At 50.8% G+C, this 24182-nt stretch overlaps 1 protein-coding gene across 2 annotated transcripts in view; it reads left to right on the forward strand.

Annotated features, from left to right (window-relative positions):
- The first annotated feature begins 8628 nt into the window (after nucleotides 1-8628).
- The window catches only part of SPNS2 (SPNS lysolipid transporter 2, sphingosine-1-phosphate), a 295960-nt gene continuing 280406 nt past the window's right edge, over nucleotides 8629-24182 (forward strand). Inside the window, exon 1 of one of the 2 annotated variants that reach the window (XM_085649769.1) lies at nucleotides 8629-9664. In XM_085649769.1, coding sequence (XP_085505895.1) covers nucleotides 9424-9664 — 241 coding nt within the window. In that variant the 5' untranslated portion in view covers nucleotides 8629-9423. The remainder of the gene's footprint in view (nucleotides 9665-24182) is intronic. The other variant, XM_085649770.1, reaches the window with a different exon arrangement.

Below are 24182 nucleotides of genomic sequence, written 5' to 3' on the forward strand. Positions count from 1 at the left end.
CATTGGGGAGACTCTATCAGTTCATTTGGTGATCCATGTGGAGAAGTTCTTGGATGGCCTGGTCGAGGTCTGATGAGACTTCAGGTTGGGTGGTGCTGAGGGCCTGTGTACACTGTGTTTCGGCTACCTTGCCCCATTTGCGCTCAGCTGAGCTGTGGTGCTTGGTTATGGTGTGCTGAGTGTCGGAGATGGGGAGTTCTGTGGGAGTTCTGTGTCATGGTTGAATTTGATTCTGTCACTGGAGGTGAAAATGGAGTTGAGTGTGGGACCGGCTCCATGCATGGGTTCGGTGACTAGTTGGGTGAGGCCGATGTTGTTCATGTTCTCCAGGAGGGAGGTGGAGTTGGCTTTGTTGGGGTCATCAACATGGAACTTGAGGTCGCCGAGTAGTGATTGGAGTCGATGGCCAGGGGGGGCAATGAAGTTGGAGATGGTGACGCAGAAAGTCCGTTATGGTCCTGGAGGTCTGTATATGAGCGTGACTGTGATTGCAGTCTTGGCATTGGTCTGAAGTTGGAAGTTGAGGTGTTCCATGAGCAGTGTTGGGTCATCGTTGGTGGCTATGCAATGGATGGTTTCCTTGAAGATGATGGCGATGCCCCGCTGTGTTCGTTGGTGCAGTCTTGTGTCCTTCGGGTGTCATGATGGCGATGTCAGGGTTCATGGAGGAGTTGTGCTACGTTTCGGTAATGAAGGCAACATCAGTAGAGAGTGTGATGATGGTGTCCCAGATTTCCGTGGCATATTTGCAGAGGGATCTGGCATTGAGCAGGATGCATTGGAATGGTTCAGGGTTGTTCAGGATCTCCTGGGCGGAGCAGAGTGGGATCCGGTGTGGGATGGCGGTTCTGTGTTGTAGGAGTAGCTGCAATGACGGCAGCTAAAGGGTCCTTTGGTTGATTGTGGGGAGGAAGTTTAGAAGCTGTTGTTTGGGGTCCATGGTTCAGGGCTAGGAGCTCCTTGGCGATGTAGCGATAGATGGTGGGTAGGCCAGAGGTCCTGTCACTGGGCGCGGTCCAGACGTGGACGGGAGCAGACCAGCTTGTCTTAGGTGCACCGGCGGTGAGGCTGCATTACAGCCTTCATTAAGTAGGTCCTGGGTGGGGGGCGGGGCGCTGAATGGTGGGAAGTGGGAGGCGGAAGCGAGCAGAGGAAATGGTAGGAGACGGGAAATGGCGAGTAAAGAGCTGGAAGGAGGAAAAGAACAAAATAACAACAACAAAATAAACAGTAACCAAATTCACAGGTACCGGCAATGGGCAGTATTAATACTGGCTAACAGGAACAGGCTGACTATGCACCGGTGCTGGGGGAGTGGAGGATATGTGTCAGGCAGACACTTACAGGGCAAAAGTAATTAGATGTTGGACTATGGGCTTGTTCAGAAAAAAATGATCCAATCTAGACATAGAGCAGGGGAGAAAAATGGATATTCTGTAGATAAAGGATTACTAAGCCTACAAGAAACATCTAACGATAACTGCTTATTAGTAGACCGAATATTTATATGCATAAACTGCACCCTTTAATTTCTATCTGAAAAAAAGATCCATAATCTGATTATAGTCACCCCTTTAAATAGCATATTGATTATCAAATTCCACATACTTCTTGGTGAACTGAGGCCAAAATATAAAATGAGCCTGTGTTGGTCCGTGAAGATTAAAAATAGTAATGGAAATTTTATTACGACCTTTATTATTCATTTGTTGAGATTTGCCAGTAATATCCAAACTTATATTACATAAAATTGCTGTACCATTCTTTGTATTGGCGGAGGCAGAAACAAAAACTTTATCGACCCAACATCTCAGAAGTTTTTGAGCGTCCACCTCTAAAAGATGAGTTTAATATTCCAGGAAATAACACTGATTCGTGCAAACAGCTGAAAGAAAAGACATGGTATACAAAATATCAACGAGAGATGGGGTGGAATGAGGAAAACGTTGTACATAATACTATTGAGAAAGAAAAACAAGGATCGAAAATAAAAAATGCTAGAAAAAGAAAAGGAAGAGAGAAGAAAGCAAAGCTAACTAGAAATGACAGTAGAAACAAATAGACAGTACACACCAATAACATGGTGAATGAAAGACATACCTATAAGGGGGGACGGAGCTAGCACAATACAAAGATGGCACATCAACAGAGCCATGAATTCGGTGATAAAAGAAAAGGTTATACACAAGGGCAGTAGACAACACAGAGGTGACTGTACCTGAAATAAGAAAAAATAAACATTTAAGTTTGGTATAAACATAAAATAGGAGTGATTAATATGCATTTTCTTAATAACAGTTTAAGAAGAGGAAATTTTCGAAATATCAATTTTTTCATCCCGATGGTCATGGATAAATTTCTAGAGATTAGCTGTGTCCTCATAAATTGTTGATTTATCTTTATAAATCACTCTGAAATGACTTGGATGAATCAATCGATAACGAGCACTTATTGATCTGAGAGCAGAATGAAGATCAAAGAATTCCTTGAATCGAGATGCTGTTTCTTTAGCAACATCCTGAGTAGGAAACACCTTATGACCTAACCAAAAGAGCTGATTTTTAATGTTAGCCATATTAAGAACCTTGAGGAGGTCAATGAATTCCAAAGTATAACACCCTTTGGTTCAGGAGAAACCAAGGGATGCTTCTTCTGGGGACCAAGTCTGTGGGTTATTTGAATATTAAACTTTACAGAGTTGGCAGATCTAGCAACTTGTGGATAAAGAAGGTAAAGAATTGTGTCACTTACTTCAATTTCCTCTGGCAGGCCATAAATATGTAAATGATTCCATCTATTTCTGTTCTCTAAATCCTCTCTCAAACACTTCAAAGTTGGTATTTACTTCTGCATAGAGTCTTGAATGTCACTTTTGCTGTTCAGCATCAGACATTCTCTTTTCTAAAAATAAATACGACCATTTTTTCTTCCAGTATTTGCAGTCTCTTGTTTGCTTCCTCTACATAAGGGTGAAAAGCACATATTTCCTCCAGCAATGTTTCCATTGAGAGGGAATAGGTGGACTTGCCTGGTGAGGGTGGGTCTAACTTTAATCTTTTAGTTGCAGGTGAAGGGTTTGAGGATTGTGCTGAAGCGGTACGTTTGGGAATTGCAGACAGAATAATATCATGCTCAAGGGAAAGATTGTCATCCATTGTGGGAAACAAATGTTAGGACCATGTCAGGTTCAAGGTTTCAGACTCTGTTGAAGATGATCTTTTGACGACCTAAGATGTCTTGTTTTCCCCATAAAACATAGATATGTGACACAACAACGACACAAATGTTGCCAATATTTTCCAGTAGTTGCCAGCAAATGAATTCGAAATCTTGCAAGAGCAGCTCGAAGCAGAATTAATCGTGCACAAAACAAATATAAAGAAGCAGATACACCATAGGGGAAAAGAGAGATCCATGAAGACACTTACATTCCTCATGCATATAGGAATATATGCACACAATCCCGGAAATTGTGCACAAAAATTGAATAATAAAGTCACCACATGATACGTGGAGTTGAGAAGTGGCAACACGCGGCATTGGAGCAAAATGGCTGCCTTCGTCTGATAATTCTAGTGAGCAGAAAATTGCACACACATTTCAGAAATAAACTGTACCTTAAAAAATGTCAAACAGTGCCCTGTTGGTCTCTGCATCTTCAGAAGTCTTGGTTCAGCGACACATAAATGTTCAACAAAGGCTGCTCAGTCAAAATTACCCACCGGAATACATCATGACCGAGACCTCCGGCTTTATGCGCACATTTCATGCAAAGTCTCCTCTATAGCGGTTCATCAGAGAAGGCTGGAGGACGATTGTGCCTGTTTTACAACATGTGGCAAGAACAGTGACAATTGCAGTATCTTTGGGATATTCTTTTGAGATTCAAAATCAGCTTCCAGGAAATTGCTTTATTCCAACTCTACTTCTGAGAAACCTCGAGAAGAGACAGGTTCTACAGCAGAATGCATCCACTGCATTAGAAACTGAGGCAATAATCCATTTCCAGCACAGGAGGACGAGCTGAGTTGGTACTTGTTGATCCATCTAGTGAAAAAGTCATCAGAAGATACCGTTTGGTGCAGGACTTCCCCTTCAAGACTAGTATCCGACAACAAGAAAAACTGCAGGCAGTGGAAGGAGACATTCTAGCGTCAATAGATCTTCAGGGTGCATATATCCATGTTCTCACCAGGTGGGATCATCAAATGCTCCTCAAGTGTGAGGTAGTAAAGGACTATTGGCAAATCCAAGTTCTGCCATCTGGGTTGAAGGCCTCTACGCAGATGTTCGCCATGATTCTGGCCCTGATAGTTGTAAAACTGCATGAGAAGAGCATTCAGATGCAACCTTATCTCAATGATCTATCGATTGTATCTCAATCCTGGGGGATTTGGTTAGGAATGTGCAGGAAGTGGTAAAGACATTGAAAAGGTTTTGGTTTCTTCTGAATTACAACATATTTGTCCAGAACCTGAAAAAAAGTGTGGTGTACACATGAGTGTTCCTTGTCATCCTGTGCCCCAATGGGGGGTCACTACGGATGCCAGCAAGAGGGGTTGGGGCAGCCAAAGGACATTGATCAGTCCAAAATAAGATTCACTCCTTGAATTGGAGAAAGTTTATGTTGTCTGGAAAGGTCTTCTGTTCTTTCAGTGGAAGATCCAAAGCTCAGATTTGGTGATCAGAATGGACAATTCAGTGTCTTTGGCGTACCTGAACAGGCAGATCGCACATGATTGACATCTCTCAGACAATTATGAACTGGGCAGAACAAAAGGTTCTATTGCTCAGGGCAAATCATACATAAAGGAAAAACAAAGTGGTGGCGCTCTCCCAAAGCAGAGTGCTTCCCTCATCACAAAACCTGAGACTATTGGTTCAGGTTTTTCAAAAAAACCTGCTTGAATCCTGGCATTCCAGAAGTAGACATGTTTGCGGATCACCACAGTGTTCTTCAGCCCCAGTTTCTCTCCAAATTCCAGGATCAGCCTTTAATGGAGGTGGGTGCCTTGACATGCCAGTGGCCAAAGAAGCTGTTATAAGAATTGTCTCCAATTCCTCGTCTGATAGCAAAGAAGTGAAGAGACAGAGCGCATTCTAGTATGACCATATTGTCCAAGAATGCATAGGTCTCCAAGTGTAAGGTAGATGTCCTAGGTTTAGTATGGTTCCTCCCTCTGGATACTTAGCCTGGACCCGTCCTCTGTTGTCATCTCCATCTCTTCAGCAATGGAGGATGGCTTTTTAGAGATTGAGAAGGAAGGGCTCAGAAAGTACTGTCTCTCCCTTTTAATGGTTTAGAGTTTGGCAGACAGGGCACTCTGTCTCCAATGTGATTGAGTGCTTGTCCTCCAAACCCTCGGTCCACCCACACTATCATGAGGTGGGCAGCCCGTCAGTTTTCCAGTGGCGGTGCTCCAGCTGTCTCCGCCATCGGAAAACGTACTTTTGACAATGTGACAGGGTTGCGGCTGTTGACGTAAGGGCATCAAACTGCCCACCCTGTTTAGAGCTGATGGTCTGATGTCCATGTTTTGTGATGGTTGCGAACAGAAGAAAAAAAATTACTGTCCACCGCATGCTGGGGCTCAACACCCAGAGTAAGGGGGCATTGGTTTATTGTTTTTCAGTAACAAACTCTCATTTTAAAAGCTTCATTCTGAGAAACAACAAAGTTTGCTGTGCAGCCGTCTAAAAGACAGCTTCCACATACCAAACTGTCAGTGCCTTCACAAGAGCCGCCATAGTGGCGGCTCCAGTGAATACGTGTGCACAGAGATCACCCCAGGGCGGCCTTCTGTCCATCAGGTGGCGGACGTAATGTATTCTACTACCGTGAAAGACAGAGTAAAGACCACCAAGTGCTACATCAGCCTCTAAATCTATACGAGCCTCAAGGAGAGAAGCGAGACATCAAGCATGTAATCACCAGTGGGGCCTCATCTTGAGGGCGGTCAGGAGGGTCTGGGGGTAGGAATGTCTCCCCGGCCCTTTGCCCTCCAGAGGGCCCTGTAAGTCTTGCAGGGGGGCTCTGGTAAGGGTGGGTCCATTTCCGCTGGGAGGTTGCAGGGGCTGCTATTGAAGCATTGTATTCTCCATTGATCCAATTTCCGAGGCTGACCAGTGGGTCTCGAGACTTTTTAAGGGTTTTGAGGTTTTTAAGGCCTAAGGAGAGAAATATGGTTCCGATTTGGGATCTTCTATTACTGGAAGAATTGTGAAAAGCTTCTTTTGCATCTTTGGAGGAAATCCTGCTTAAATATTTGACTTTGAATGCAGGTTTTCTGGTGGCCATAGTCAAAGCCAGACAATTTGGGGAGTTGGCTGCTGTTAATATGAAGTCCTTTTCTCAGAGTCCGAGGTGGTGAGGTTAGAACTGCAGTTTGCACCAGCGAAAGCCTGGCATTCCACAGACCTCAGACAACAAAGGACTTTGGTTTCTGCCACTGGTTCTGATCAGGAAGAAACACTTGTTGTTGTGAGAGCTCTCAGCGAACCTTCCTAGGTCAACTGATTACAGGAAGTTGACCACTAGTTGTTTAGATTGGCCAGGGTAATAAGCGGGAGGTGGAGTCTTCTTTTTCTACTTTAAGCCATTTGTTTAAAGAGATTTAGGTACACTCCCATTAAGAATATTGCACCAGCACTGAGAAGTGCCAGTACACTCCATTAAGAATATTGCACCAGCGCTGAGAAGTGCAGTACACTCCCCGCTATGATTGTCACTGCACCTGTCTAAGCGCTCACCTGAAACTTGTACTGGTGATAGATGATGCAACCTACCACACCGCATGGCCATGCCAGGTCCTGGGTTATGCGGATAGTCCCCAGGACACTTGAGACAGGACTGAGCACTGAAAGCCTCTATCCTTTGCTGTGGAGGGTGTACCGGGCTGCTTACATTCCCCGTGATGCTGCTCACTTGTGGTACTGAGTCTGCTCTGTGATGCCTTTGGGGTTCTTTATTTTATTTTATTATGCACCTCTCTCTAAATGTGCTGATGCGGCTAACTAAGGGTCATTCAATGCAACCTTAATATTATGTTTTTTCTTCAAAAACTAAAAAAATAAAAAAAAATAATAATAATGCACTTGTGCTGAGAAGTGCTGGCATACTGCTTGCAACAGTACTGAGAAGTGCCGGTACACTCCCATTAAAAGTATTGCGCCAGCGCTGAGTAGTGCCAGTACACTCCCATTACAAGTATTGCACCAGTGCTGGGAAGTGCTGTACGCTCTTATTAATATTGCACTAGTGCTGAGAAGTGCTGTAGGCTCCTATTAATATTGCACAAGTGCTGAGAAGTGCTGCACTTTCCCATTAATATTAGACCAGGGCTGAGAAGTGCTTTTTCCTCCCATTAATATTGTACCAGTACTGAGAAGTGCCAGTACACCCCCATTAAAAGTATTGTACCAATACTGAGAAGTGCCGGTACACTCCCATTAAAAGTATTGCGCCAGCGCTGAGAAGTACCAGTACACTCCCATTAAGAATATTGCGCCAGCGCTGAGCAGTGCCACTACACTCCTATTAAGAATATTGTGCCAGCGCTGAGAAGTGCCAGTACACTCCCATTAAGAATATTGCGCCAGCGCTGAGCAGTGCCACTACACTCCTATTAAGAATATTGTGCCAGCGCTGAGAAGTGCCAGTACACTTCCATTATGAATATTGTGCCAGCGCTGAAAAGCGCCAGTACACTCCCATTAAGAATATTGCGCCAGCGCTGAGAAGTGCAGTACACTCTCATTAAGAATATTGCACCAGCGCTCAGAAGTGCCAGTACACTCCCATTAAAAGAATTGCACCAGCAATGAGAAGTGCCAGTACACTCCCATTACAAGTATTGCACCAGTGCTGGGAAGTGCTGTACGCTCCTATTAATATTGCACAAGTGCTGAGAAGTGCTGCACTTTCCCATTAATATTAGACCAGGGCTGAGAAGTGCTTTTTCCTCCCATTAATATTGTACCAGTACTGAGAAGTGCCAGTACACCCCCATTAAAAGTATTGTACCAGTACTGAGAAGTGCCGGTACACTCCCATTAAAAGTACTGCACCACTGCTGAAAAATGCTGGCACCCTCCCTTTAATATTGCACCAGTGCTGAGAAGTACTGGTAGGTCCCATTAAAAGTACTGCACCAGTGCTGAGAGGTGCTGTACGCTACTATTAATATTGCACCAGTGCTGAGAAGTGCTGGTACTCTCCCATTAAAAGTATTGCACCAGTTGTGATACTCTCCCTTTCAAATTGAAGAAGTGCAGGTACTCAGTACCTGTTCATTTAAAGCACTGTGACAGTAGCATAATACATAATACACTCAGTGCCCGAGCGCTACTCGGCGCTATGTCGTGTCCGAAGCATTGCGATATGAAGCACGGGCTGTGTGGGTCCCGGTCCCACGTGCTCCGGGCCTCCACCCTACCCCTGACACTACGAGGGAGCCGCCCGGCTGCCGGCACCCACAGCGCGCGCTGCTCGGACCTCTCAGGGACCAGAGGTTGGGTGGAAGATTCAGCGGCTCTCGGGGAGGAGGCAGTGGGAGGAGAGAGGAGGGAAGCGGGGGGTGGAAGAAGCGAGAGGCGGGCCAAGGAAAGGGGCGGGCTGCGGCATCTGTCAAGCTTTAGAGCACGGACCTGAGAGAAAGGAGCCGGGAGCGGGCTTGCGGCGGCGGAGGCTGGGGCGTGTGGAGCAGACAGCGCCGGGGATACTGGACAGCGCTTCAGAACCAGGAACAGCGGAGCGGCACCGGACCAGGGACACTGCAGCGCTTCCAGGACCCTGCGGAGCGGCGCCATACAGAGCAGGCGCATATATACCAGGGCAGCGGAACTACACCGGGGCCAGAAATACCAGGAGCTCCGCAGTGCCACCTGCACCCGGCACAGGACATCGGGGGGCAGAACCAGGGCTACCAGCGACATCAGGGAGGCTGGAAGTGGAGATGAGATACCGCAACCAGTGACGGCAACCCCCGGGAGACCAGAGCCTTCGCGCAGAACCAAGGACAGCACCGAGACCCCTCGGATACAAACATACCCAGGCCATCAGAGCCGTGATACCAGAGCCGGGAGCAGCACATATCAGCACCAGGGAGGGTGTGAGGCAGGAGTCCAGAACCAGAGGAAGGACAGACGAGAGCTGACCAGGACAGGGGTACCGGGCTCCTTGGGTCCAAGCTCCACCTTCCCCCGTGAGGGCCACAGCCCGCTCGGCCCCTGCGGCGCTGCCCTCTCATTGGCGGGTGGCCGTCAAGGGGCCCAGTCTGAGCCCAGACCTGGACCCACCTATCAGTTCATTGCCTTCCCTCCAGCAGTGCCCCGTCCCTGCGCCCCCACGGTGGCGGCCGTGGCTCCCCCTGGAACCCGGATCGCTGTACCCTGGGGCCCCGGGGGCTCCCTGCCCACGGGCCCATGATGTGCCTGGAGAGCAAGAGCTCGGGGAGCAGCCCGGACTGCAGCGGCTGCACGGGGGCTGGCGACGACGAGGAGGTGCAGACCCTCTCGGGCAGGATGAAGGACTCGGACACGGAGCTGGGGCCGTCACCGGCCGCGCAACACAAGCCGCGGAACCTGGGCCGGGCCAGCGTGGCGGCCGCCGGGATCCTGAGCGTAGGCAACGTGCTGAACTACCTGGACAGGTACACGGTGGCAGGTAAGCCCTTCTCCCTCCTACGACCGAGCCTCGCAGGGGAGCGGACACCTGCTCAGGAAGCAGACACCTGCTGTTTGAAACAGACACCAGTTTGGGAAAAGACACGCACTCATGGGGAGAGACCCACTGATAGCAACAGACACTCACTGACAGAACCATTCCCGGCACCAGAATACCCCACTCATTGAAACACTCACACTCTCATGGGAGCAGACACCTGCTGTTTGAAACAGACACCACCTTAGGAACAGACCCCCACTAATGGGAGAGACACGATGATAGGAACAGACACTCACTGAAAGAGACATTCGCGGCATCAGCCGACCCCCACTCATTGAAACTGACACACACTCACGGGAGCAGGCACCTGCTGTTTGAAACGGACACCCACCATTGGGAACAGAAACTCACTCTTGGCAACAGACACCTGCCCATGGGGACAGACACTCGCGGACAGAACCAGGGACCAGTGCAACGGAGCAGCCCCCCACTCATTGAAACTGACACCCACTCACGTGAATATACCCTTGGGAGCAGACACTCATTGACAGAACCAGGCACTAATGCTAGGGAACAGGCAACTGTCCATGGGAACAGACATCAACCCATGTGAACAGCCATCCACTCCTGGAACAGACATGCACTCACGAGAATATACACCCTCCCATTGGAGCAGATACTGGCTTGTGGGAAAAGGCGCCCACTTATGGGAACAGAGATCCACTCGTGGAAGCCGACACCCACTCGTGATAACATACACCTGCTCACGAGAACAGGAACCTGCTCGTGATAACGGACTTCTACTCATGGAAAAGACACTCATTCATAGGGGCGGGCACACACTCATGGAAACAAGCTCTCATAGGAACAGAGAAAAGGCGCCCGCTCATTGGAAGGGACATCCGCTCATTGAAACAGACACCCCCTCATTGAAACAAACACCCGCTCATTGAAACACCTGCTCATTGAAACACCCGCTCATTGGAAGGGACACCCGCTCATTGAAACAGACACCCGCTCATTGAAACAGACATCCGCTCATTGAAACACACGCTCATTGAAACAGACACCCGCAAATTGAAACAGACATCCGCTAGTTGAAATAGACTCCCGCTGATTGGAATAGACGCTGACTTATGAGAAAAAGATACTCATGGAAACAGACACCCACGTATCAGGCATTTATTCATTCATTAGATCAGGCATGCACACTTGAAAACAGAGACCTGTTGATGGGAATTGTTACTTACTTTCACAACAGACATCCGCTCCTATAGTGGAAGAGAGACACACGCAGGAGAAAATGTACTCACAGGCAGGAATAGGCACTCACTCATAGCAAAACATACCCACCAATTCGAACAGACATCCACTCATTAGAACAGACACTCGCCTATGAGAACTGAAACCTATCATTGCAACGGACACCAACTCGTGAGAAAAATCAGCACCCCACTCAGTGGAGCAGACACTCACTCGAGGGACCAGGCACCCAAGCACGTGGACAGAGAACCCTCCCTTGTGACGAGTGCTCATTCATAAGAGCTGACACTCATTTATCGATGCAGACATGCGCTGATGGGAACATACAGCCAATGACGGGACACCAAAGGTATTCATGGAAACACAAAGTCACCCAAAGGACCCCCTCATGCGAACAGAACCCCACTCATGGGAACAGACACCCGTGTATTGTATCAATCATGCATTCATTGCAACAGACTCCCCTTCAAGAGAGCACACATCTGCTTGTGGGTCACACATCCTCTCACAGAAAGGCAACACCACTCGTGGCAGCAGCGCACATCACTGGAACAGGCACTCACGGAACACAAACATACTCATGGGAACACCAACCAAACATGGGGACATTTACACGCATGGGGGGAACCAGGCCCAGGGGAACACGAAGAACATTACACGCCACAACCTACAAGGAACAGCAACACACGCACGCAAACACCAACCTTGTCATAGAACCACCAAATGCGACCACCAATCCACTCATGGCAACGCTAACCCCCTCACGGAAGAAAATGAGCAACCAGGGGCACAGCATCAGATGTGTGGGACCAAACCCAATGCCCAAGGCAAGCAATGCATGCAGGTGAACACAACCCCGCTCACTGGGTCTGACACTGGAGGAAACAGACACCCACTGCTGAGAACATACACCCTCTTATAACGACATGAGGCCAGTCCACGACCCCCAAACTCAGTTATAGCAACATCGATGCCAAACACACGCAATCAGTGGAGACAGCCAGGTCCAATGTGTAATCACAGATCAGTGCCCGCAACCACCCCTGCAGATCTCAAGCGGAGGGCGGACTGAGCAGGGAAGAACCAAGTATTTCAACCGTAAATATTTTAGTGGTGTACACAACCCTTACTTCCCCACTTTACCCTCTCACCGAAGGCGAGTGGGGGATTCAGTAACGGGGGGAGGCCAGAATTTCCAAGGGTCAGAGAGTCTGGGCCTGGGCGGGAGGTGTCAGTTCCTGGACATGGATCCAGTGACCACCAGGAAGGGGGCGGGGGGGGGGGGGGCAATGAAGGGGAATGTTTGTCATTGACTTATTCATGTAGCGCCGGCACTAACCAAAGGTGCTACAGCGCTTTACAACAGCAGTCGCGTATTACATATGAATAATAATGATCACCGGCACTGCCAGCGGGGGGCACGGTGTAACCCAGGAGGGGCGTAGAGTCGGGGTCCGTCATGTAACTTACGTTACTTCCGGCTGTGGCCCGTTACATTCCCCTACCCGAGAATGCGCTGCTCCATCGAGGTATAGACGGCGGCTGCAGTGCCGCGCTGCACGGGTTCACGCTGCATCTATCGGAACAGACAGCACGCGGGAGCCGGGGGAGTGATGTCTGTGCCCCGGTGCGGTGCGTGACACCGGTGGGCATGGTCAGATGGTGGTGCGCGGCTTAGAGGCCCAGGTGCCAGTGCAGTGCCCGTAGCTATGTGTAGCGGGGCGGGGGAGGGGGGGGGGGGCGGTGGTTGGGGGTGCTCTGCAGCTGCCACCCCTGGGCACACCGCAGCCAACCTCACACGTACTTCACGTGAGCGCGACGTGTGTGTGCGGCGGCCATGTGGAGTGGTGTGTTGTCAGTGAGTATGTGTGTCCAGGACGGGGAGGGCGAGTGCTGCGGCTGTCGGTGAACGGTGTTTGGCGTGGGTTGCTGCAGTGTGCAGGCTGTATTGCTTATGGGGAGGGCGGTGCGGCTGACGGCAGAGTGCATGCGCTGGAGGGCTGCTGTGATGTGCAGTGTGTATGGGCTGAGGTCAGAGAGTGCATGCCTTGGAGGGAGGCTGCAGTGTGTATAGCTAGAGGGGAGGAAGGGCGTTGCGGCTGACGGAGGACAGTGTATGCTTTGGAGGGCTGGTGCAGTGTGTATGGCCTGACGGCAGAGAGGGCATGCACTGGGGGCTTCTGCATTGTTTACGGCCCCACGGGGAGGGTGGCGCAGCTTACGTTGGAGGGTGCATGCACTGGAGGGCTGCTGCAGTGTGTATCGGCCGACGGCGGTGGGTGTTTGCCTTGGAGAGCTGGGGCATTGTGCAGAGTTTATGGGCTGACGGCAGTGGGCGCATTCCTTGGAGCGCTGCTGCAGTGTGAAGTTTATGGGCTGGCGGCAGTGGGCGCATTCCTTAGCGCGCTGCTGCAGTGTGTATGGGCTGGCGGCAGTGGGTGCATGCCTTGGAGCGCCGCTGCAGTGTTCAGTGTGTATGGGCTGGCGGCAGTGGGTGCATGCCTTTGGAGCGCTGCTGCAGTGTGTATGGGCGGGTGGCAGTGGGTGCATGCCTTGGAGCGCTGCTGCAGTGTGCAGTGTGTATGGGCTGACGACAGCGGGTGCATTCCTTGGAGCGCTGCTGCAGTGTGAAGTTTATGGGCTGACGGCAGTGGGTGCATTCCTTGGAGTGCTGCTGCTGTGTGCAGTGTGTATGGGCTGACGGCAGTGGCTGCATGGTTTGTAGCGCTGCTGCAGTGTGTATGGGCTGACGGCAGTGGGTGCCTGCCTTGGAGCACTGCTGCAGTGTGAAGTTTATGGGCTGGTGGCAGTGGCTGCATGCTTTGGAGCGCTGCTGCAGTGTGAAGTTTTTGGGCTGACGGCAGTGAGTACATTCCTTGGAGCGCTGCTGCAGTGTGAAGTTTATGGGCTGGTGGTAGTGGCTGCATTCCTTGGAGCGCTGCTGCAGTGTGCAGTGTGTATGGGCTGACGGCAGTGGGTGCCTGCCTTGGAGCACTGCTGCAGTGTGAAGTTTATGGGCTGGTGGCAGTGGCTGCATGCTTTGGAGCGCTGCTGCAGTGTGAAGTTTTTGGGCTGACGGCAGTGAGTACATTCCTTGGAGCGCTGCTGCAGTGTGAAGTTTATGGGCTGGTGGTAGTGGCTGCATTCCTTGGAGCGCTGCTGCAGTGTGCAGTGTGTATGGGCTGACGGCAGTGGGTGCCTGCCTTGGAGCGCTGCTGCAGGATGTATGGCTCTACGGAGAGGGCGGTGCGGCGATGGCCAGTGTTGAACAGGCCTGTATGGCAATCAGGAAGTGCCTGATTGCCTGGTCTGACTGGTCAGTGTGTGGGCCGGTTTTTGGGTTGTATTTAGGCCTGTTCAGTCGGTTTTTACTGCTGATTTACCTGATAATGCCACTATTGTCAGCTATTTGATGCACTAATGAGAACCACTTTTATTTTGGTGTCCAGGTCCATTTTCTGTCCCAGTACAACACTCATGATGACCGAGGGTGCATGCCTTGGAGGGTTGGTGCCAAGGCTGGCCCTGGTTGGGGCACCTGCAGTGTGCAACATGCACGGACAACAGGAAGGAAGGGTGATGCGGCTGACGGCTTGGAGTGTATGCCTTGGAGGGATTCTGCAGTGTGCAGTGTGTTAGGGCTGACGATAGAGAGTGCATGTGCTGGAGGGCTGATGTAGTGTGCAGTGTGTATGGGCTGACGAGCAGAGAGTACATGCTCTGGAGGGCTGCTGCAGTGTGTATGGGTTGACGTCAGAGACTGCATGTGCAGGAGGGCTGCTGCAGTGTGCAGTGTGTATGGGCTGACTGCAGAGAATGCATGCGCTGGAGGGCTACTGCAATTTGCAGTGTGTATGGGTTGACGTCAGAGACTGCATGCGCAGGAGGGCTGCTGCAGTGTACAGTGTGTATGGACTGAGAGCAGAGACTACATGCGCTGGAGGGCTGCTGCAGTGTGCAGTATGTATGGGCTGACGGCAGAGAATGCCCGTGCTGGAGAGCAGCTGCAGTGTGCCGTGTCTATGGGCTGATGGCAGAGACTGCATGCGCTGGAGGGCTGCTGCAGTGTGTAGTATGTATTGGCTGACGGCAGAGAGTGCATGTGCTGGAGGGCTGCTGCAGTGTGCAGTCTGCATGGGCTGACGGCAGAGAGTGCATGTGCTGGAGGGCTGCTGCAGTGTGCAGTCTGCATGGGCTGACAGGCAGAGAGGGCATGCTTTGGAGGGCTGCTACAGCATGCAGTGTGTATGTGCTGAAGTCAGAGAGTGTGTACCTTGGTGGGCAGCTGCAGTGTGCAGTTTGTATGGGCTGACAGCAGAGACTACATGGGCTGGAGGGCTGCTGCAGTGTGCAGTATGTATGGGCTGACGGCAGAGAATGCATGCGCTGGAGGGCTGCTGTAGTGTGTATGGGCTGACGGCAGAGAGTGCATGTGCTGGAGGGCTGCTGCAATGTGCAGTGTGTATGGGCTGACGGGCAGAGAGTGCATGCGCTGGAGGGTTGCTGCAGTGTGTATGGGCTTATGGCAGAGAGTGCATGCTTTGTAGGGCTGCTGCAGTGTGCAGTGAGTATGGGCTAAAGTCAGAGAGTGCATGCCTTGGTGGGCGGCCACAGTGTGCAGTGTGTATTGGCCGACGACAGAGACTGCATGCGCTGGAGGGCTGCTGCAGTGTGTAGTATGTATGGGCTGATGGCAGAGAATACATGTGCTGGAGGGCTGCTGTAGTGTGTATGGGCTGATGGCAGAGAATGCATGCGCTGGAGGGCTGCTGCAGTGTGCAGTGTGTATGCACTGACGGCAGAGACTACATGTGCTGGACAGCTGCTGTAATGTGCAGTGTTTATGGGCTGACGGCAGAGTGCATGCACTGGAGGGTTGCTGCAGTGTGTATGGGCTTATGGCACAGAGTGCATGCCTTGGTGGGCGGCCACAGTGTGCAGTGTGTATTGGCCGACGGCAGAGACTGCATGCGCTGGAGGGCTGCTGCAGTGTGTAGTATGTATGGGCTGATGGCAGAGAATGCATGTGCTGGAGGGCTGCTGCAGTGCGCAGTGTGTATGCACAGATGGCAGAGACTGCATGCGCCGGAGGGCTGCTGCAGTGCGTAGTATGTATGGGCTGATGGCAGAGAATGCATGCGCTGGAGGGCTGCTGCAGTGCGCAGTGTGTATGCGCAGACAGCAGAGACTGAATGCGCCGGAGGGCTGCTGCAGTATGTAGTATGTATGGGCTGATAGCAGAGACTGCATGCGCTGGAGGGCTGCTGCAGTGCGTAGTATGTATGGGCTGATGGCAGAGACTGCATGTGCAGGAGGGCTGCTGCAGTGTGCAGTTTGTATGGGCTGATGGCAGAGACTGCATGCGCTGGAGGGCTGCTGCAGTGCGTAGTATGTATGGGCTGATGGCAGAGAGTGCATGTGCAGGAGGGCTGCTGCAGTGTGCAGTTTGTATGGGCTGACGGCAGAGACTGCATGCGCTGGAGGGCTGCTGCAGTGTGTAGTATGTATGGGCTGAGGTCAGAGAGTGCATGCCTTGTATGGAGGCTGCAGTGTGCAGTGTGTATGGGCTGACAGCAGAGTGAATGCGCTGGAGGGCTGCTGCAGTGTGTAGTATGTATGGGCTGATGGCAGAGAATGCATGTGCTGGAGGGCTGCTGCAGTGCGCAGTGTGTATGCACAGACGGCAGAGACTGAATGCACCGGAGGGCTGCTGCAGTATGTAGTATGTATGGGCTGATAGCAGAGACTGCATGCGCTGGAGGGCTGCTGCAGTGCGTAGTATGTATGGGCTGACGGCAGAGACTGCATGTGCAGGAGGGCTGCTGCAGTGTGCAGTTTGTATGGGCTGACGGCAGAGACTGCATGCGCTGGAGGGCTGCTGCAGTGCGTAGTATGTATGGGCTGATGGCAGAGAGTGCATGTGCAGGAGGGCTGCTGCAGTGTGCAGTTTGTATGGGCTGACGGCAGAGACTGCATGCGCTGGAGGGCTGCTGCAGTGTGTAGTATGTATGGGCTGAGGTCAGAGAGTGCATGCCTTGTATGGAGGCTGCAGTGTGCAGTGTGTATGGGCTGACAGCAGAGTGAATGCGCTGGAGGGGTGCTGCAGTGTGTATGGGCTGACGGCAGAGAGCGCATGCCTTGGAGGACTTCTGCAGTGTACATGGGCCGACGGCAGAGAATGCTTGCGGTGGAGGGCTGCTGCAGTGCGCAGTGTGTATGCGCAGACAGCAGAGACTGAATGCGCTGGAGGGCTGCTGCAGTATGTAGTATGTATGGGCTGATAGCAGAGACTGCATGCGCTGGAGGGCTGCTGCAGTGTGTAGTATGTATGGGCTGAGGTCAGAGAGTGCATGCCTTGTATGGAGGCTGCAGTGTGCAGTGTGTATGGGCTGACAGCAGAGTGAATGCGCTGGAGGGGTGCTGCAGTGTGTATGGGCTGACGGCAGAGAGCGCATGCCTTGGAGGACTTCTGCAGTGTACATGGGCCGACAGCAGAGAATGCTTGCGGTGGAGGGCTGCTGCAGTGCGCAGTGTGTATGCGCAGACAGCAGAGAATGCATGCGCTGGAGGGCTGCTGCAGTATGTAGTATGTATGGGCTGATGGCAGAGTGCATGCGCTGGAGGGGTGCTGCAGTGTGTATGGGCTGACGGCAGAGTGCATGCGCTGGAGGGGTGCTGCAGTGTGTATGGGCTGACGGCAGAGAGTGCATGCGCTGGAGGGGTGCTGCAGTGTGTATGGGCTGACAGCAGAGTGCATGCGCTGGAGGGGTGCTGCAGTGTGTATGGGCTGACGGCAGAGGGCATGCGCTGGAGGGGTGCTGCAGTGTGTATGGGCTGACGGCAGAGTGCATGCGCTGGAGGGGTGTTGCAGTGTGTATGGGCTGACGGCAGAGAGTGCATGCCTTGGAGGACTTCTGCAGTGTGCATGGGCCGACGGCAGAGAATGCATGCGCTGGAGGGCTGCTGCAGTGTGTTTGGGCTGAGGGGCAGGGAGCGTGCCTTGGTTGGAGGGCAGCTGCAGTGAGGACCGGCGGCGCGGCTGGCGGTAGCGGGAGGGTGCATGCCTTGGGGGGCACTGCAGGTGCAGAAGGCATGGCGGCCTGCAAGCTGGTGAGTTCCCGACCTGCAGTGCCTACTGTGGGTGGTGCAGTTACTGACTGACTGAGTGGCACAACCCTCCGGTAACCAGAGGTTAATTTGAGCTTGTGGTTGCTGGCGGGGGCCACCAGCCCCCATTTTTTGGGGAAGTAGTACTTGTTTTAAAGTATCAGCTATTTACAATAGAAAGAGGGAAAATAGACGAAACGGAAAAAGACGGAAGAGAAATACAGAAACCGCCACAAAGGAAGAAAGCAGTAACTTGCAGGAGTGAGAGACAGGGGCAGGGAGTGTCTAGCTGTCAGTTAAAGGGGCATGCGGTGTATTTAGGACTCTTCTGCAGCCTTGGTATTCAGTGCGCCGACATTGCATGGCACCGATCGGTGGCTAGTGGCACCGGCAGTCGCTCTTTTACAAGTTAAGCACTGCCGGGAACTCCCCGTGTTCTTCCCTGGGCTTCCCTGCACAGACTGTTCTTTAGCGGCCCATGCGCCCGAATGGCACCGTTGAACTGAACCGAAACTGCAGTGCACACAGTTCAGACTGAGACACAACATATGCACATAACCGTCTCCCCCCCACCCCCCCCCCCATCAACCACCAACCTGCCCCGTGCCTCTGTCACTCCCAGCACCATCACCAAACCAGCACCAGCCGTGGCTATGGGCTGCTTAGCACCAACCTGCCCCTTGCCTCTGTCACTCCCCACACCATCACCAGCCGTGGCTATGGGCTGCTTAGCACCAACCTGCCCGTGCCTCTTATCACTCCCAGCACCATCACCACACCAGCACGAGCCGCGGTTATGGGCTGCTTAGCATCAACCTGCCCTGGGCCTTTGTCACTCCCAGCACCATCACCACACCAGTAGCCGCGGCTCGTGCTGGTGTCGTGATGGGGCTGGGAGTGACAGAGGCACGGGGCAGGTTGGTGCTAAGCAGCCCAAGCCGCGGCTCGTGCTGGTGTGGTGATGGGGCTGGGAGTGACAGAGGCTCGGGGCAGGTTGGTGCTAAGCAGCCCATAGCCGCGGCTGGTGCTGGTGTGGTAGGCTGGGAGTGACAGAGGCACGGGGCAGGTTGGTGCTAAGCAGCCCATAGCCGCGGCTCGTGCTGGTGTGGTGTTGGGGCTGGGAGTGACAGAGGCACGGGGCAGGTGGGTGCTAAGCAGCCCAAAGCCGCGGCTCGTGCTGGTACGGTGTTGGGGCTGGGAGTGACAGAGGCACGGGGCAGGTGGGTGCTAAGCAGCAGGCTTGCTTAGCACCAGCCCAACAGAAGTCACAATAACAGATCCAAACATCTCTCGATGCGCTCCAGCAATCAAAGACTGGTCTGCCGTCTTTGCCACTTATCCGTGTGATGCAATTGACATGGTTTGAAATGCAGGAGACTAGATGGGGACGGATACAAATGGTGAATTTGAAATTGGAAGCAGCCTCGGATCTCAGGTGCAGCTGATTTTGTACTCGCCCTTTCAGTGAGGATATTTGGTGGGAATCACCCATGACATGGACTGGAATGCCATCCAGCAACAGCAGAGAGTGCCCGCACAGTGCGTTAGTCTCACTGTGCAGACAGGGCCTCAGCACGCATGCCCAATAGGTGTATAGGTTAGAAAGCATCTCTAAGGTAGTGGTGCTCTGTAGCAATAATGTGCACATTGTTTCCGGGTCCGGTGACCTGTAAAGGTCCAATGCTCTGTGTCTTTTATGAATACATGTGTCCTGCTAATAGAACTGAGGCACACTTGGCTAAAGCTAGTGTCCCAGGATCACACAGTCTGGCCACGTGGGGCAGCCAAGAGGATTAACAATGGGACTTCATAACTTAACAAGCAGCAATTTAGCCGCTACCCTAACAAGGAGCTTAACCCAACTTGCTGTTGCACAGAAGCTTCCTGGTGACGGGCTGACACATATTTAATTGCAAGTCTCGTGGGGGCGTGGCTCTGGCGTCTGGCACTGGGAGCGCCGTGTTACACTGGGCGGCGCGGGCCTCTCGCAGCTTGGCACCTGGAAGCGTCTGGTGCAGTCTCGTCTGCGTCATAGGGTGCACTGTCTATACCTGTGACAGCATAGTCTGTGCACGTGTGAATGTCTGACACATTAGGCACTCTCCCGGGTGTCTCACACGCTGGCCCTCTTCTCGAGAGCTTTGCAAGAGAGGGCCGATGGGGGGAAAGAAGCAGGGATTTACTGTGCTTCACCTCTCGCTCCTCCCCTACTCACAGGATGTCCCTCAACCTGCCCTGGACCATAATACACGTGTCACCCATTATGTTTTTGTATATATTTCATGTTTGTTTTGCCATACTTGCTATGGAATGCACAGCCCCTTCTTCAAAGCGGGTCATGTTTATTGAGAACAGAAAGTGTAAATCCTGCACCTTCTGTTTGGCTGCCCGCTGTCTGTGGTACAAGAGTAGCGCATGCTCAAGTGTGCTTCTGAGAAGATGGAGATTTTAAGAACACATGCGTTGCGCAATGAGCACACTTGTATGTAGAAGTGACGGGCCTCCTCGCTGCTCCTGCAATGTTCTGCTTGCAGTGCTCTGTGGTTTCAATGAAATGTCCCCGTGGTGTTTACTTTTCTTGCAGAGAATGCTGGTTGCATCGATACTAGCGGTGAATCCGCTGATCATGTGTGGATGTGTTCATGGCATTCGGATATTTCCTACAGTCAATCAATGCTCAGCTTGTGGCCAGGAAAAGGGCGATCAATGAGATAAACTGTACTGCTAGGCATGTGTGTGTGTGTGTGTGTGTGTGTGTGTCAGTGTCTGTGTATGTGTGTGTACTTTTATATATACATATATAATATACACGCAGATGTATATGGTTTATGCCAGAGCATTTTCCATGTTTTCTTTATTTGTTTTACATATTTCCCTGCACTCAGGGTGCGCGGGGTTACATTGCTTCAGCGCTGTACCATCACACTGAAGATATCTGTGACTGTCAGGGGAGTGGCTTCCCTGTGTAAAGTAATTGTACAATCACACTGAAGATATCTGTGACTGTCAAGGGAGTGGCTTCCCTGTGTAAAGTAATTGTACCATCACACTGAAGATATCTGTGACTGTCAGGGGAGTGGCTTCCCTGTGTAAAGTAATTGTACAATCACACTGAAGATATCTGTGACTGTCAAGGGAGTGGCTTCCCTGTGTAAAGTAATTGTACCATCACACTGAAGATATCTGTGACTGTCAGGGGAGTGGCTTCCCTGTGTAAAGTAATTGTACAATCACACTGAAGATATCTGTGACTGTCAAGGGAGTGGCTTCCCTGTGTAAAGTAATTGTACCATCACACTGAAAATATCTGTGACTGTCAGGGGAGTGGCTTCCCTGTGTAAAGTAATTGTACCATCACACTGAAGATATCTGTGACTGTCAGGGGAGTGGCTTCCCTGTGTAAAGTAATTGTACCATCACACTGAAGATATCTGTGACTGTCAGGGGAGTGGCTTCCCTGTGTAAAGTAATTGTACAATCACACTGAAGATATCTGTGACTGTCAAGGGAGTGGCTTCCCTGTGTAAAGTAATTGTACCATCACACTGAAGATATCTGTGACTGTCAGGGGAGTGGCTTCCCTGTGTAAAGTAATTGTACAATCACACTGAAGATATCTGTGACTGTCAAGGGAGTGGCTTCCCTGTGTAAAGTAATTGTACCATCACACTGAAGATATCTGTGACTGTCAGGGGAGTGGCTTCCCTGTGTAAAGTAATTGTACAATCACACTGAAGATATCTGTGACTGTCAAGGGAGTGGCTTCCCTGTGTAAAGTAATTGTACCATCACACTGAAGATATCTGTGACTGTCAGGGGAGTGGCTTCCCTGTGTAAAGTAATTGTACAATCACACTGAAGATATCTGTGACTGTCAAGGGAGTGGCTTCCCTGTGTAAAGTAATTGTACCATCACACTGAAGATATCTGTGACTGTCAGGGGAGTGGCTTCCCTGTGTAAAGTAATTGTACAATCACACTGAAGATATCTGTGACTGTCAAGGGAGTGGCTTCCCTGTGTAAAGTAATTGTACCATCACACTGAAAATATCTGTGACTGTCAGGGGAGTGGCTTCCCTGTGTAAAGTAATTGTACCATCACACTGAAGATATCTGTGACTGTCAGGGGAGTGGCTTCCCTGTGTAAAGTAATTGTACCATCACACTGAAGATATCTGTGACTGTCAGGGGAGTGGCTTCCCTGTGTAAAGTAATTGTACAATCACACTGAAGATATCTGTGACTGTCAAGGGAGTGGCTTCCCTGTGTAAAGTAATTGTACCATCACACTGAAGATATCTGTGACTGTCAGGGGAGTGGCTTCCCTGTGTAAAGTAATTGTACAATCACACTGAAGATATCTGTGACTGTCAAGGGAGTGGCTTCCCTGTGTAAAGTAATTGTACCATCACACTGAAGATATCTGTGACTGTCAGGGGAGTGGCTTCCCTGTGTAAAGTAATTGTACAATCACACTGAAGATATCTGTGACTGTCAAGGGAGTGGCTTCCCTGTGTAAAGTAATTGTACCATCACACTGAAGATATCTGTGACTGTCAGGGGAGTGGCTTCCCTGTGTAAAGTAATTGTACAATCACACTGAAGATATCTGTGACTGTCAAGGGAGTGGCTTCCCTGTGTAAAGTAATTGTACCATCACACTGAAGATATCTGTGACTGTCAGGGGAGTGGCTTCCCTGTGTAAAGTAATTGTACAATCACACTGAAGATATCTGTGACTGTCAGGGGAGTGGCTTCCCTGTGTAAAGTAATTGTACAATCACACTGAAGATATCTGTGACTGTCAAGGGAGTGGCTTCCCTGTGTAAAGTAATTGTCCAATCACACTGAAGATATCTGTGACTGTCAGGGGAGTGGCTTCCCTGTGTAAAGTAATTGTACAATCACACTGAAGATATCTGTGACTGTCAGGGGAGTGGCTTCCCTGTGTAAAGTACTTGTACAATCACACTGAAGATATCTGTGACTGTCAGGGGAGTGGTTTCCCTGTGTAAAGTAATTGTCCAATCACACTGAAGATATCTGTGACTGTCAGGGGAGTGGTTTCCCTGTGTAAAGTAATTGTCCAATCACACTGAAGATATCTGTGACTGTCAGGGGAGTGGTTTCCCTGTGTAAAGTAATTGTCCAATCACACTGAAGATATCTGTGACTGTCAGGGGAGTGGCTTCCCCGTGTAAAGTAATTGTACAATCACACTGAAGATATCTGTGACTATCAGGGGAGTGGCTTCCCTGTGTAAAGTAATTGTACAATCACACTGAAGATATCTGTGACTGTCAGGGGAGTGGCTTCCCCGTGTAAAGTAATTGTACAATCACACTGAAGATATCTGTGACTATCAGGGGAGTGGCTTCCCTGTGTAAAGTAATTGTACAATCACACTGAAGATCTCTGTGACTGTCAGGGGAGTTGTTACCCGGGGTAAAGTAATTGTCCAATCACACTGAAGATATCTGTGACTGTCAGGGGAGTGGCTTCCCCGTGTAAAGTAATTGTACAATCACACTGAAGATATCTGTGACTATCAGGGGAGTGGCTTCCCTGTGTAAAGTAATTGTACAATCACACTGAAGATATCTGTGACTGTCAGGGGAGTGGCTTCCCCGTGTAAAGTAATTGTACAATCACACTGAAGATATCTGTGACTGTCAGGGGAGTGGCTTCCCCGTGTAAAGTAATTGTACAATCACACTGAAGATATCTGTGACTGTCAGGGGAGTGGCTTCCCCGTGTAAAGTAATTGTACAATCACACTGAAGATATCTGTGACTGTCAGGGGAGTGGCTTCCCTGTGTAAAGTAATTGTACAATCACACTGAAGATATCTGTGACTGTCAGGGGAGTGGCTTCCCTGTGTAAAGTAATTGTACAATCACACTGAAGATATCTGTGACTGTCAAGGGAGTGGCTTCCCTGTGTAAAGTAATTGTACCATCACACTGAAGATATCTGTGACTGTCAGGGGAGTGGCTTCCCTGTGTAAAGTAATTGTACAATCACACTGAAGATATCTGTGACTGTCAAGGGAGTGGCTTCCCTGTGTAAAGTAATTGTACCATCACACTGAAGATATCTGTGACTGTCAGGGGAGTGGCTTCCCTGTGTAAAGTAATTGTACAATCAC

The sequence above is a fragment of the Triturus cristatus genome, chromosome 3_2, assembly GCF_964204655.1.
Source record: "Triturus cristatus chromosome 3_2, aTriCri1.1, whole genome shotgun sequence".
NCBI classification, from domain to species: domain Eukaryota; kingdom Metazoa; phylum Chordata; class Amphibia; order Caudata; family Salamandridae; genus Triturus; species Triturus cristatus.